Source organism: Lepidochelys kempii, chromosome 2 (genome assembly GCF_965140265.1).
Source record: "Lepidochelys kempii isolate rLepKem1 chromosome 2, rLepKem1.hap2, whole genome shotgun sequence".
Lineage (NCBI taxonomy): Eukaryota > Metazoa > Chordata > Testudines > Cheloniidae > Lepidochelys > Lepidochelys kempii.
In genome coordinates, this window is record NC_133257.1 from 114,319,721 (window position 1) to 114,334,462 (window position 14,742).

Sequence of the window (14,742 nt, forward strand, 5' to 3'; positions counted from 1 at the left end):
GGCAACAAAAGAGAACACAGGCACACGGAGATTCTGTCTGAACATCAGGCAGAGAGGTTTTAGTGATCCCATTTTCTTTCTACAGAATGCTCGCAAGTGGCAATGATCTGGCTACTTTGGGCACCTTTTTTAAATAGATGGAAGAAAGTATTTTAAATAGAGTTGGTTGCTTTGAACGTAGCCAGACAAAAAATACAAAACTGACCCCACTGATGTTTGTCTGGTCATGTTCAAAGTCAGTTTATCACCTTGTTTGTATTTCTAAATAAAATACTGAATATAAACCCGAAGAGTGAAATTCACCTGATGCAGAGAGCCCACCTCAGGGTTCTGCATCACCTAAGTCCTAGGTAAGCTTCAGGATAGGGCTGAAATGGCACATAAATGGTACATAGGCTTCAGGTGGATTCTCTGTGTGGGGTGAAAACTGCTTGAAGAAAAATGAAAACGCTCCATTTATCACACAAGTATAGCTACTCTTGGAGCCTACCTTACATCCAGGTGGTATATTTGCATTAGTTTCACTATAGCAAATTTAGGAACATATAAAAAAGATGATTGGCACGCTTCACAATAACCTCACATAAACGTACTCTGCCGGGGTGGGGGGAGGTGTCAAAACCATAGCAAGATTGGGTAAACAGTTCTATGACAGAATTGAGCTGTAGCTCATGAAAGCTTATGCTCAAATAAATTTGTTAGTCTCTAAGGTGCCACAAGTCCTCCTTTTCTTTTTGAGAATTAACATTGAAATTGTTGACAACACAGTATCTGTACTCTACATTTTAGCTGTTATCTGATTATCAACAGGACAAAAATATATTGGCCTAACAGCAACCCATTCTCCACTTGTCCCCTGCAAAGCTATATAGTGACCTGATGGCATCTTCAACTTGCACTCCCAATTTGCCCCATGATGTCCATTTCTCAGACGGTGCCACAGAGTGCAGCGGTTTGTCTGTTCCAACCCATTTTTCATCTGACTGACTCCTTGTGGCTCCTCTCCTGACCCATACACATACAACCAATACATTGGGAAATCTCCATTTTGAAGGCACACCAACATACGTTTTGGTGCACCCACTTACACCAGCTTGGAGTTTGGCTAAGGAACCATTTTATTTTGCATTTTAATTTGGTGACTGAAGATATCAAGGGACCTTTTACAGGAACCTCTGTGAATAAAGAAAAGGAGGACTTGTGGCACCTTAGAGACCAACAAATTTATTTGAGCATAAGCTTTCGTGAGCTAGTAACAGCCCATGGATATAAATATATTTGAGCAACTTTCTCTCCACACATTTATAGAAGAGCAATCAGCAGAAAATGCTGTTGAAGAAACAGTGCCTTTAAAATGATTAGCAATGTACTGATGCGGACGTAATTACAATGTGCTTGCTGGGAGAGTGGTGGGCTTTTTTCATGGGATAGTGCCAGCAATCTCGCTGGGTGGGTCCAGTTGACTTCACAGACCAGTAACATCTGATCCCCTGGATATTTCAGGCATTGCTGACTGCTGCTTTCTAAGAACACCAATTTCTGGCATGTAAATTCATTAGAGGTCAGATTGCTTTCTGTCCTGCACTGTGCCTCACAGAGCCCAAATGGAGGGTGTTACTCTAATTAAAATAAATAATACTATTACTACTAATTCATTTATACAGTGCCTACATTTATACTACCTCCACTTATGCAGTGCCTTTCATCACAAACGCTATAAAACACTTTATACATTTATCTAATCGATAAACAAAACTACCGATGGGGATGATTTTATTCCAGAGATTTATACTTTAGAGCAGTTGGAAAGTTGACATGTTCTGAGGCAACCATTTAACCAGTACAGTCATTATGAATCCTAGAATCATAGAAATGTAGGACTGGAAGAGACCTCCATAGGTTATCTAGTCCAATCCCTGCACTGAGGCTGGACTAAGTATTTTCTAGGTCACCCCTGACAACAGGTTTGTCGAACCTGTTCTTAAAAACCTCCAGTGGTGGAGATTCCACAACTTCCATAGGTAATTTATTCCAGTAGCTAACTGCCCTTACAGTAGGCAATTTTTCCTAAGGTCTAATCTAAATCTCCTTTGCTGCAGTTTAAACCCATTACTTCTTGTCCTGTCCTTAGTAGAGAAGGAGAACAATTTATCACCCTCCTCTTTATAACAACCTTTTACATATTTTAAAACTACTTTCATGTGTCTCCCCCCCCCCCCCAAATTGTTTCTCCTCCAGGCTAAACAAACCTAATTTTTTGTTTTTAATCTTTCCTTGTGGATCTTGTTTTCTAGACCTTTAATAACTTTTGTTGCTCTCCTTTGGACTTCCTCCAATTTGTTCACATCTTTCTTGAAGTGTGGTGCCCAGACTTGGGCACAATACTCTAGTTCAGGCCAGTGCTGAGTAGCATGGAAAAATTACTTCTTGTGTCTTGTTTACAATACTCCTGCTAATACATCCCAGAATTATGTTTGCTTTTTTTTGCAACAGCATTACATTGTTGACTTGTATTTAGTTTGTAGGCAGTCATTTCCTATTTTGTATTCATGCAAATGATTATTCCTTCCTAAGTGGTACTTTGCACTTGTCCTTATTGAATTTCATTTTCTTCATTTCAGACCATTTCTCCAGTTTGTCAAGATCATTTTGAACAGTAATCCTGTCCTCCATAGCTCTTGCATCCTCTCCAGCTTGGTATCATCCGCAAACTTTACAAGTATCCTCTCTGTCCCATTATCCAAGTCATTTATGAAGATATTGAATAGAACTGGATCCAGGACAGATCCCTGCAAGACCACACTTGATATGCCCTTCCAGCTTGACTGAACCATTGATAACTATTAAATATGGCTTTCATACGAGTTGTGCAGCCACCCACCCCTTATAGCAGGTTTATCTAGGCTATACTTCCCTACTATGCTTATGAGAAGGTCATGTGAGACAGTACCAAAAGCCTTACTAAAGTTGAGATATATCACATCTATGTTTCCTCCTATCCATAAGGCTTGTTATCCTGTCAAAGAAGGATATTAGGTTGGTTTGAAATGATTTGTTCTTTACAAATCCATGTTGACTGTTATTTTCCACCTTATTTTCTTCTAGGTGCTTACATATTGATTATTTGCTCCATTATTTGCTTGGTGTGGGTACTGAGGTTAAGCTGATTGGTCTATAATTCCCAGGGTTGTCGATCATCATCATCATCATGTTCCCATTATGCCTCTGGCATTTAGGGCAATGACGAAACTTCTCCACTCCTGTCTGTTTCTGGCAAGTCTTTCAATGGTTCCCCAGCTGTGCCCCAGGTTTTTCAGCTCCACTTCCACAGCTCTTCACTGCGTCGTTTTTGGGTGGCCTCATTTTTGCTTGCCTTCAGGTGTCCATCTTAGTGATACCCTGGTGATGGAATCAGTTTTCATCTGAAGCACATGGCCAGTCCATCTCCAGCGCATCCTGGTAATGACGGTGCTCATATTTTCTTGGCTGTCCTCTGTCAGTAGATCTTGGTTTGAGATTGTCCTGGGCCAAAAGATACGGAGGATTTTTCTGAGGCAGGTTGTATGGAATGAAGACAGTTTGGACATGTCATACTTTCTCCAGCATTCTGCACTGTAAAGTAGTGTTGAAAGGATGCAGCTCTGATAAATCTTGAGTTTGGTTTTGGTGTTGTATTTTGATGATTTCCAGACTGCATTTACGCTCCTGAAGGTGTTCCTGGCTTCACTGATTCTCTTCTAGATGTCCTGGCTTGTTCCACCGTCCTGGCTGATGGTGCTGCCCAAGCATGTGAATATTTCTACATTGGTGAGAACATGATCTTCTATTCGTACAGGTGATGGTGAGGCAATATTAAAGGTCTTACTGCGGTTGATTTTCAGTCCAATTTGCTGGGTGAATGTGTTGAGTCGAGTTGTTTTTTCTTATATATGGTGTTGGGTATGTGATAGGAGAGTGAGATCATCTGTGAAGTCCAGGTCTTCAAGGGGTGAGAAAGGTGTTCATTTAATGCCTCTCGGCATGTCTTCTGTTGTACGCTGCATTACACAGTCAGTGGCAATGTTGAAGAGGATTGCAGACGTGACACACCCCGATGTACTCTTGTTCCAACTTCAAAACTGAGCTCACTGTGATCAACACTGCATGTAAAGTTGGAATAGAAGCTTTTGATGATGTTGATTATACAGAGGGGGATTCCATATGCCTGCAGAATGTGCCATAGACTGGTCCTGTGAATGCTATCAAAAGCCTTCTCAAAGTCTATGAAGTTTATGTAGAGTTGCTATTGTCATTCTAAACATTGTTCTATTATGTTTCGTAGAGTGAAGAACTGATCTATGTATCCGCACCCTTTCCGAAAACCAGCTTGCTCTTTCTGAGAATGCTAACTGCCTCTTGATATATGCTGGACTATGATCTTACACAATACTTTGTTTGAGACAGATAAAAGTGTGATACCACACCAGTTATTACAATTACTTTTTATAGCTAGGTGCTATATTTGCCCTTTTCCAGTCCTCTGGGACCTCTCTCATCCTCCATAAGTTCTCAAAGATAATGGCTAATGGCTCAGAGATCTCTTCAGCCAGTTTCTTAAGTATTCTAGGATGTATTTGACGAAATCTACCTTGTTAATGTAACTCTTTACTTGTTCTTTCCCTATTTTAGCCTTGGATCGATTCAGCCATCATTTACACTGATGTTCACTATGATAGTTGTCTGATCGTTGCTTACCTTTTTGATGAAAACTGAAACAAAAAGGGCATTTAATACTTCAGCCATTGATGTGTTTTCTGTGGTCACTTTCACCCAAGCTGCCTTCCACCTTCAAATTTGCAATGAGTTCCTCCCTGTTTGTCTGAATCAAATCTAAAACAGACTCTCCCCTAGTTGCTTTCTCCACCTTCTATAATAAAAAGTTGTCTTCAATGCATTCCAAGAACTTGTTGAATAATCTGTGCTCTGCTGTATTATTTTCCCAACAGATGTGTGGGTAGTTGAAGTCCCCCATCACCACCAAATCCTGTGCTTTAGATGATTTTGTTAATTGTTTTTAAAAAAGCCTCATCCACCTCTTTTGCCTGGTGAAATCATCTATAATAAACACCTACCATGACATCACTCTTCTTTTTACCCCTTTTCTCCTTACCCAAAGACTTTCAACAGGTCTGCCTCCCACTTCTATCTCGACTTCAGTGCACGTGTATATATCATTGATCTACAAGGCAACACCACCCTCCTTTTTTCCCTGCCAGTCCTTCTGAACAAGCTGAACCAATATTCCAGTCATGTGACTTATCCCTCCAAGTCTCTGTGATGCCAATCGTTTTGTAATTGTGATTATTCATTAGTGTTTCTCGTTCTTCCGCTTATTCCCCATACATCTTGAAATAGTATACAGACATCTGCGATGTTCATTATATTTCCCTTCTGTATGCCCTCATCTCTCCTTTGTCTCTGCTATGATTGCTCATGTTCCCCCCAGATTCTGACCCTTCACCCAGGTCTCCATATTCTGGACTTACCTGTGGCTTTTGTCTCTTGCCCCCATCAGACCTAGTTTAAAGCTCTGCTCATGAAGAGCCCACTGACGTTACTCCAACATCCAAACTCCCACTATTTATCTGAATGGCTGTCTGGTGAACTGGTCCTAGAGATGTTCAAATATAACACCCACTTTCCAGCCCATGTGATGAGGCTGGGAGTGGTGATAATAGTGTAGGTCTTTTTTGGGGGGAGTGGGGGCCCGATGTTGAAAGTTGCTATGCACCTCCTATACAGTGCTGAGTGCTCTCAATTCCCATGGAAGTTGAGGGCACTCAGCACCTCACAGAACTGGACCCTTCAGAAAAATGAAGAGAGAAGGGGGAAGAGTGGTAGGGGCCTCTTTGGAAGGGGAGGAAATGAAGAAATTGGATCTCTCAAGGTGATCTTGACTCTCGGGCCTCAATATTAAAAAGCATGGTATATGAGGCCAGAACTGTCATCTGGAATGCATTTTGGGAAGCAAACAACATAATGCCTCTGAGATTCACAATCCAATAATACCCAGAAATCAGGATTTGAAACCATCTTAAGGACTTCCATATTCCAAGCTCTAGGTGTGTTGCTAAGAGATGCTATAACCCGCTGGTAATGGTGAAGGCCTGCCTATCACACTACCGGCTGTCAGTGTACTGGGTTTACAGTACAAGTGGAGTCTGTCAAATTCTTGTAGCCATGGAGCTGATGTGCAGTAACACAGCAGCTGCTGATGTGTGGGGACAGGGATTGTTAGCGGGAGAAACTGCAACAAAGAGGTTGGATGAGAACTGGTTGTGACCTCTCAGAATGAGGCAATACTCAGCACATAGACCGAGTATTCAAGTTTTTGTCTCAGGAGATGAAAATCTTTGGTTGGGGTCAGAGGAGTCCATGCTCAAATATCCAAACTCGCTTCTGGACCCGGCCCTCCCTCCAGCCCCCTATAGAACTCCTGTCCCCTGTTTAAAAACTTTGTCTAAGCTGCACAACTGGAGCAGGCTGTGATAGTGGCCCCTTGGCCCTGAGTAAATTCTCTTGTGATTGAGTCTTTGATCTTAAGAAAGTGTCAGTTCTTTGCTCTGTCAGCAGCCAATCACTATGATGTACTGCAGCTGCTGCTGCACTTTCTACTCTAACCATAGAGTGCTGCTTACACCTCCCCCTTCCCCAACCATCTTCCTCCCCTGTTTTTGTTCTGTTCAGAAAGCAGCTGAAGGGCCTGATTCTACTCTCATCATTATCTGCTTTGATACAAGGGTAACTCTATTGATTTCAATGTGTAAGGGAGGATAGGATCAGGCCAAAAAAGCTGGGCCCAGTTCACCACTCACATCAGTTTGACACCAGTGTAACTCCTTTGAAGTCCCCTCCGTTTACATGGGTGCAAGTGGAGAATGAGGCCCATTGACTAACTTTTGTGAGCCACTCAAGTTAAATGTACACAATGCGAGCAAGTCTCCTCACATAAAGTAAACCAGGAACAACTCCACTGAAGTCAATGGAATTATACTTGCATAACTATAGGGCAAATGAGAGGCAAATCAGTCCCAGTATTTGAACTAGGCGTGATCAATTTTTCTGCTGGTGTCAAAGGGTGCAAATCCACTGACTTCAGTGACGTATTGCCTACTTCTACCAGCAAAAAAGTTGGACAAATAAATTTTAGATATATACTTAATTTAACTCATTAATCAGTATTTTAGATCTGAACTGCTCAATGAGAGTCTTATTTTTGGATAGGTCTGATGGTACTAGGCATTTGAGCATGAGCTTCTCCTTGACCCTAAAGGCCATACCCTACAGGCCCCGATGCAAGTGATTACACAATGTTTACTTACTGGTTTAGTCCCAGTGAAGTCAAAGAGAATTTGAACTGGCATTAGTGGGACTACTCATGTGAATAAGAACTACTCACACGAGTTGAGCCCTGTAACACTCCTTGCTCATATTATTTCCCCCCTAATTTTGACTGACAGATCACTATTGTTTGTTAAACATTAGCAATATGCTTGGCCTTGTTCCACACATGAAGGGCTTGATTCTGCGATCCTTGTTCACATGGAGTAATGCCTTACTCTGCAGGGAGTCCTGTTGATGTCTATTATTTCATTGACTCCAATGGGGCTGCTCTCAGAGCCAGGCTTTGCTCAGTGTGAGTAAAAACCCAGTCCAAAGGAAGACCCACTGCTGAGGAATCTAATCTAAGTACATAGTAAAAGATCAGATAGAAAAATATACCTGGAGACTCAGAAGCAGGTGGGAAATTAAGAGTGTCAACTTTTTGGTTTTGAGTCTCCCCTCAGGTTTCAATTAAATTATGGTTGATTCAGGAGGGAATATATCTGTCTAATCTTTTGATAAATAAAAGCTAGTAAATTAAATCATGTTTAAAGTCAACATTACATTTTTAAATCAGGGTTATTGGCACTTGCCACCTGTTACATTAAAGTGGCTAAACAACTTCCTAACTGAAGTAACCATATACCTGGGGCTGTTAAACCAACCTGCATCTGTGATTTCCATCATGGGTTGCATCATTCAACACTTCAAGGGAAGAAAACCAGGGAAGTATCCTCTGTAAGAGGCTAATGAGATAAAAGAACCTCAAAATCAAGTGGACTGGTTCAGTGAATGCTTCTCCTCAAAGACAACTCTTGAATATTGTTCTTACTTCTATGTGTGTGGGGGGCGGGGAAATCACACAATGCTGTGCAAGCCAGCTTAACTATCTGAGGAGTTTATTGTAAAAGCTTGGGATGGTAAGAAAGGGAAGAGGAAGTGCAAACATAAAATCTATTTGATGGCTTCCACATGTCACATGCTCATCTGTGGAGAAAAAGTAAGAGCCCTGTATCTCTAATTTTTATACAGCTCATAATCAGACACTGTCTTCCTAATTCTCCTTTCCAGAGAATCATGGTGCTGCAATTCCTGTTCATGTGAACTTCATGGATAATCCTACCATGGGAGATTTTAACCTATAGAACACCCCTCTGTTCCCAGACTGCCAGTATAAAGATTGTGAAGGAAGACAATTATGAAGCACTCCAGTCACCAAAGGGTGAGCTAGTCGACCCTCAGGCCTTGATATTAAAAGGCATACCAAACAGAAAGAATTATTTTTAAGGTGACAAATCACTGATTGCTCATTGTAGATACGAGCTAGACCAGACTGGCACTGGGATCAAGGAACTCGTGGATTCAGTTCCTGGCTTGACACTGACTCACTGTGTGGCCTCGGCCAAATCACTTATACTCTCTGGTTCCCCATCCGTAGCATACCTAAGGCCCAAGAATGCTATCAGGATTAGTTAGTTTGAGCTGCCGGTCATCTCTACCATGGTTGGCGCTTCCCACAGCGACCGGTCTCCCAGGATATATGGGTACATTGACTGTGGCTCTGGTGGTCGTGTGGAAAGCACTGAGCTCCCACAGACCCAGGTTCAAGTCCCATGAATCTTCACACTATCCTTAAGAACCAGATGGGGTGGGGGGAAGAAGGGGAAGCAGCTCACAGCTGAAGGATCCTTTCCCCCCTTACCTCTACCACAAAGAGCAATGCAGCAAATGCAGTCCCTGCACTCTCCTGAGTGTGGTGACTGCTCTCCACTAGCATCCCTGTCACAAGTCATCCCAAAGGGAGCAGGGAGGGCTTAGAAAGAGGCAGGGCTATAGCTCCATCACTTTCATTGGCCAGAGGAGCTGGGTGGATGTAGAGGAGACCCCAAGCTGCAACCTTTAAGGCACTCAGACTAGGTGCCTCAGTCAGGCATTGTACCTTAAGGAGGCACAGTGACTTCTGGCACTCCCTAGACATGTGGTAGCTCCATAAGCCTCCAAATGGAGCTGTGCATCATAGTCACCATCTGACCATAGTTGTTTGTACAGCACCAGGGAACAATGTGCTCCCATTCCTGAGCAGGGCTTTTGGCTGCTATCCTAATTGAAATAGTCACCATTATTACTACTAATTGCTTTTGACACAGCATAATCTGATATGAAGTTTCCCAACCAAGCCTCAAAACACCTCTAAAATTGTTACAGAAAGATGATAGCTTCTCCATAGTTAAGATTGCAACTAGCTTCCATTATAAACCTTGTTTTTGTCTTCCTATTGCTTTGGCGTGAAAAATTGGTTTGGCCTGACTGTTGCCATATTTAGCCAAAGGGTGAACATTGCTGCCAAGTTTGAAGAAAGTATATTGTACAGGTTTCAATTTACAAGCTATTTTGAATTGCCCCAATTTGAAATGTACTTTTGCTTGTTTTGTTTTTTGGTCTTCCTCTACCTCCAATATGGCTTGTTACCCTCCTTTCAAACTTCCTACAGAGTGCCGGGCTTAGAGGTTTTCAATGTTTAGCAGAATGGTTTTGTTGTGGTAGAGTACATGAATATCAGCCTTGAATGTGGGTAGTTTTAGGCTGGGAAGCGTAAAACCAGCCTACTTTTACCTTTTGCACTCACACCTGCTTCATATAATTCACATTATGTTCCTAAAAAGAGGGATTAGGAAAGCCCTTTGATACAGGTTCATCAAGATCTTACTCCACCAGAGATATACATTTCCTTTACACACAATGAAACTTCCAAGGGGCCAACCTAAATAACACAATAGGCTGCTGCTTTATACCTGTGCATTTTAGAAGAGAATCAAAAGGCGTAACGAATCAGGCATAATGTACCCACCACATCAAACAAAGAAACCTTACAGTATAACAACAGGTCATGGGAACTCTCATGAAGCCCTATATTTTCATCTTACTGAAAGGAATAGATACATGTACACACTGAGTTGTTGCATTTCAACCAAGAAAGAAAAGAAGAAAAGCTACGGGCTCGGTCCTGGCCCCACTAAAGTCAATAGGAGCTTTGTCATTGACTTCAAAAGGAGAAGATTGGGCCTAATAATGCAGAGAGATTGTTTTCCCCCTATCTAATAAATGATAACCTTTCATTGGCTCCTCAAAAGCACAATAAAACTTCATGCAGGTGAATGGGAGAGAAAGAAAAGAAACAATACTCTAAGGTATAGGTATTAAATTAATTCACATCAACCTCACTGTCAGGTTACAACAATAACCCTGACACAGCATGCTGGAGATAATACTGCACATGTTCACTGAATGTAAAATAATCCAAAGATACACACATTTGAGGATTCTTGATGTGACAAGCTAAAATTTATGCCAGTAATAATGTAGAACAAGACTCAAATTCAGCCCTGATTTACACCTGGAATAATGCCATTGATTTTCAGTATGGTTTTCTGGGGTGTAATTCAGTGCAGAATGTCACTAAATGCCCAATGCACACACAGCTATGCATTTAGGGAAAAGTTTTCTTCTCAAATCCTCATTGCAAATACACTCTGGATTGAAAATCTTTTAACAAATGCATAAAGTCAGATTGGATTTGAATGGTTCTATGTAAATTGGAAGGAAATAATTTCTAATCTAATAAATTCTAATTTCTAATCTAATAATAAATCTAATCTAATTTCTATATGGGTTTATAGATATATATCACAGCTAAAAGCCATGTGAAAAACATTATTTAGGTTGCAAAATTTAGCCATCAAAAGTTAGGAAATGCCAGAATTAAGGTTGCTTGTGTTATCTTAATTCAGCCCCCTTTGGACAGATGCATGATGGTACAGTCTTTGATTATATGATCAAATGCTATTTTTCCCCCATAGGACCCCTGCCTCATACTGAACACAGAAGGGATGGTGCTCACATAAAGAGCTAGTATGTGATTATGTAAATGGCGACTGTGTCATAATGCTTATGCACAATGGGGCTAAAATAAGGTTGCACAGACAACCTTAATTCTAACATTTTCTAACTTGTGAGCACTAACTTTCAACCTTAATAATGTTCTTTTAGTGTGTGTGTGAGCATGTGCATCTACATGTGTGTGTATCATTTCCTAGGTTTTTAAAAATGCAAACTAAACTCCCTCATCCCCCTGTCAAGGTTCCTCCCCCACTCTGAACTCTAGGGTACAGATGTGGGGACCTGCATGAAAAACCTCCTAAGCTTATCTTTACCAGCTTAGGTCAAAACTTCCCCAAGGTACAAAATATTCCACCCGTCGTCCTTGGATTGGCCGCTACCACCACCAAACTAATACTGGTTACTGGGGAAGAGCTGTTTGGACGCGTCCTTCCCCCCAAAATACTTCCCAAAACCTTGCACCCCACTTCCTGGACAAGGTTTGGTAAAAAGCCTCACCAATTTGCCTAGGTGACTACAGACCCAGACCCTTGGATCTTAAGAACAATGAACAATCCTCCCAACACTTGCACCTCCCCTTTCCTGGGAAATGTTGGATAAAAAGCCTCACCAATTTGCAGAGGTGACCACAGACCCAAACCCTGGGATCTGAGAACAATGAAAAAGCGTTCAGTTTCTTACAAGAAGACTTTTAATAAAAATAGAAGTAAATAGAAATAAAGAAATCCCCCCTGTAAAATCAGGATGGTAGATATCTTACAGGGTAATTAGATTCAAAAACATAGAGAACCCCTCTAGGCAAAACCTTAAGTTACAAAAAAGATACACAGACAGAAATAGTTATTCTATTCAGCACAATTCTTTTCTCAGCCATTTAAAGAAATCATAATCTAACACATACCTAGCTAGATTACTTACTAAAAGTTCTAAGACTCCATTCCTGGTCTATCCCCGACAAAGACCAGCATATAGACAGACACACAGACCCTTTGTTTCTCTCCCTCCTCCCAGCTTTTGAAAGTATCTTGTCTCCTCATTGGTCATTTTGGTCAGGTGCCAGCGAGGTTACCTTTAGCTTCTTAACCCTTTACAGGTGAGAGGAGCTTTCCCCTGGCCAGGAGGGATTTCAAAGGGGTTTACCCTTCCCTTTATATTTATGACACCCCCAAACTACAGCATGTGGCATCATATTGACATCCACATGGCTTATCAGTAGAGTTAAAGCAGGGGTGGGCAAATGTTTTGGCCTGAGGGCCACATCAGGGAATAGAAATTGTGTGGCGGGCCATGAATGCTCACAAAATTGGGGTTGGGGTATGGGAGAGGGTGCCGGCTCTAGAGGGGATGCAGGCTCTGGGGATGAGGAGTTTGGGGTGTAGGAAGGTGCTCTGGGCTGGAATCAAGGGGTTTGGAGGGCGGGAGGGGGATCAGGGCTGGGGCAGGGGGTTGGGGCATGGGGAGAGGCTCAGGGGATGCAGGCTCTGAGTGGCGCTTATCTCAAGAGGCTCTCAGAAGCAGTGGCATGTCCCTTCTCCAGCTCCTATGCGGAGCCGTGGCCAGGCGACTCTGCATGCTGCCCCATCTGCAGACACTGCCCTTGAAGCTGCCATTGGAGTACATAGGAGCCAGAGCAGGACCACACCATGGCTTCCAGGAGCCATGTGGTGCAGCCCCCCCAACTCTGCGCCCCGGCCACAGAAGGGCTGAGTCGTGTGGTGCAGCCCCAGCCCAACGCCCCGCCCCAAGTGCCAGAGCGGGGCCGAGCAATGTGGTGCAGCCCCAACCCAGCACCCCAGCCAGAGCGCAGCCAAGCCGCATGGTGAGGCTCGCGGGCCAGCTTAAAACGTCTTGCGGGCCAGATCCGGCCCACGGGCCACAGTTTGTCCACCCCTGGGTTAAACCCTTTAGATTCCCCACACAGACCTCTTCCTCTTGAGTAACCGATAGCCATAGAAGGTAACAATCTACTATGTGGATCAGTGCTTAAGGGGGAGATGAGCTGCATACTTTACTAATGGGTTTCACATATATTTGCTGATAGCAGAGACCCAGGAGTCTTAAGTTCCATTCCAGACTCTGGAGGGGAGCATTATCTAATGGGCACAGACTCTTCTACCTCTCCTCCCTAACTTCATCCCTTCTGCCCCATCCCCACCAACCTGTCCATGGTCCTAGTCCGGTCTCTTCCCCACACCAGTCTCCTTATTCCAGTTCTATACTCCTTACCTAGTCAGTCTCATGTCTACACTACCGACATGTCTACCAGGCATGTCTACGGTACCGGCCGGATTGACGGGCAGCAATCGATCCAGCGGGGGACGATTTATCGTGTCTAGTATAGACGTGATAAATTGACCGCCGATTGCTCTAGCGTGGACTCCGGTACTCCAGCTCAATGAGAAGTGCAAGGGGAATTGACAGGAGAGCGTCTCCCATCGGCACACCGCAGTGAAGACACCACGGTAAGTAGATCTAAGTACGTCAACTTCAGCTCCGTTATTCATGTAGTTGAAGTTGCGTAACTTAGATTGATCGCACCCCATAGTGTAGACCAACCCTCAGTCTGCACTTCTTAAGCTTCTCAATCCAGTCCCTGTCTCCTTGCCCATCTTGTCCTACTCTCCCCCTCTAGACTCCCATTCCCTATCTCATTTTCCACATCCAGCAATTCCCTCCTACCAGCTCCTTATCCAATCTGTCTCTCTGCCACCTCCACTGTCCTCCATTTGCACCTGTCCCTGCCCCCAATCCCCACTGCCTCCTAGTCCCAGTCTTCCTGCCTGTGCTCCTCTACTAATATAAGGATTTGTCTACAGTAATGTGCATCACGGGGGTGTAAAGAGCAGAGTGCTTTAAAGTGTTGCATTCTAACTGCCCCCATGTAGACCCTGCTGATGTGGTCTGAAAGGTTCCAAGTGAGCATGAATATAGTACTGTTCCAAACAGGGCTACATCAAGGTATATTAACTATCTTTTCGAGTATGTCAGCAGGCACTATGTGGGGCAGCTAGAGTGCAACACTTTAGAGTGCTCTACAATTTACACCCCATTGGTTCATATTGCTGCACTGTGGGGTAGACAAGCCCTCAATCTCCCCAGTGTTTCTTGTCCCAAACCACTCCCCCGACTTTCCCCACTCCTGGTCAAGTTCTTGTCCCCTCTGTATGCTAATCAAGCAGTTTCTTCCTCCATATTGTCTGGACCCAGCAGGGGGCATTAAGATCATCGGAGAGACAGATTTCCTGCTTTCAGTTCTGTTGCCTGGACCCAGCCCCAACTAGCAGCCCAGATTTGCAAGTGCAAGGAAAATCCTGGAGCATGCCCTGTGTGGATGAATCTTCTGAGATTTTAGCCACAAAGCTCTTGCAACTCCCACCTGAGCATGTGCAAATTGATTTTCATAAGGCTTATAGCAATGGACAAATTTGAGTGGCTTTTCACGGGTTACAACAAAAGGAATATCTGTGACACAAAGCCTACGCC

General features: G+C 43.2%; 1 protein-coding gene across 4 annotated transcripts in view; it reads left to right on the forward strand.

The window, feature by feature from the left end:
- The window catches only part of LOC140906997 (uncharacterized), a 49,854-nt gene that overhangs the window by 21,974 nt on the left and 13,138 nt on the right, over nt 1-14,742 (forward strand). The window contains exon 2 of one of the 4 annotated variants that reach the window (XM_073332052.1): nt 8,434-8,584. The exons of 2 other annotated variants lie outside the window; for them this stretch is intronic. In XM_073332052.1, coding sequence (XP_073188153.1) covers nt 8,434-8,479 — 46 coding nt within the window. In that variant the 3' untranslated portion in view covers nt 8,480-8,584. Of the gene's footprint in view, nt 1-8,433; nt 9,070-14,742 lie in introns of those variants that run through there. One more of the 4 variants, XM_073332053.1, reaches the window with a different exon arrangement.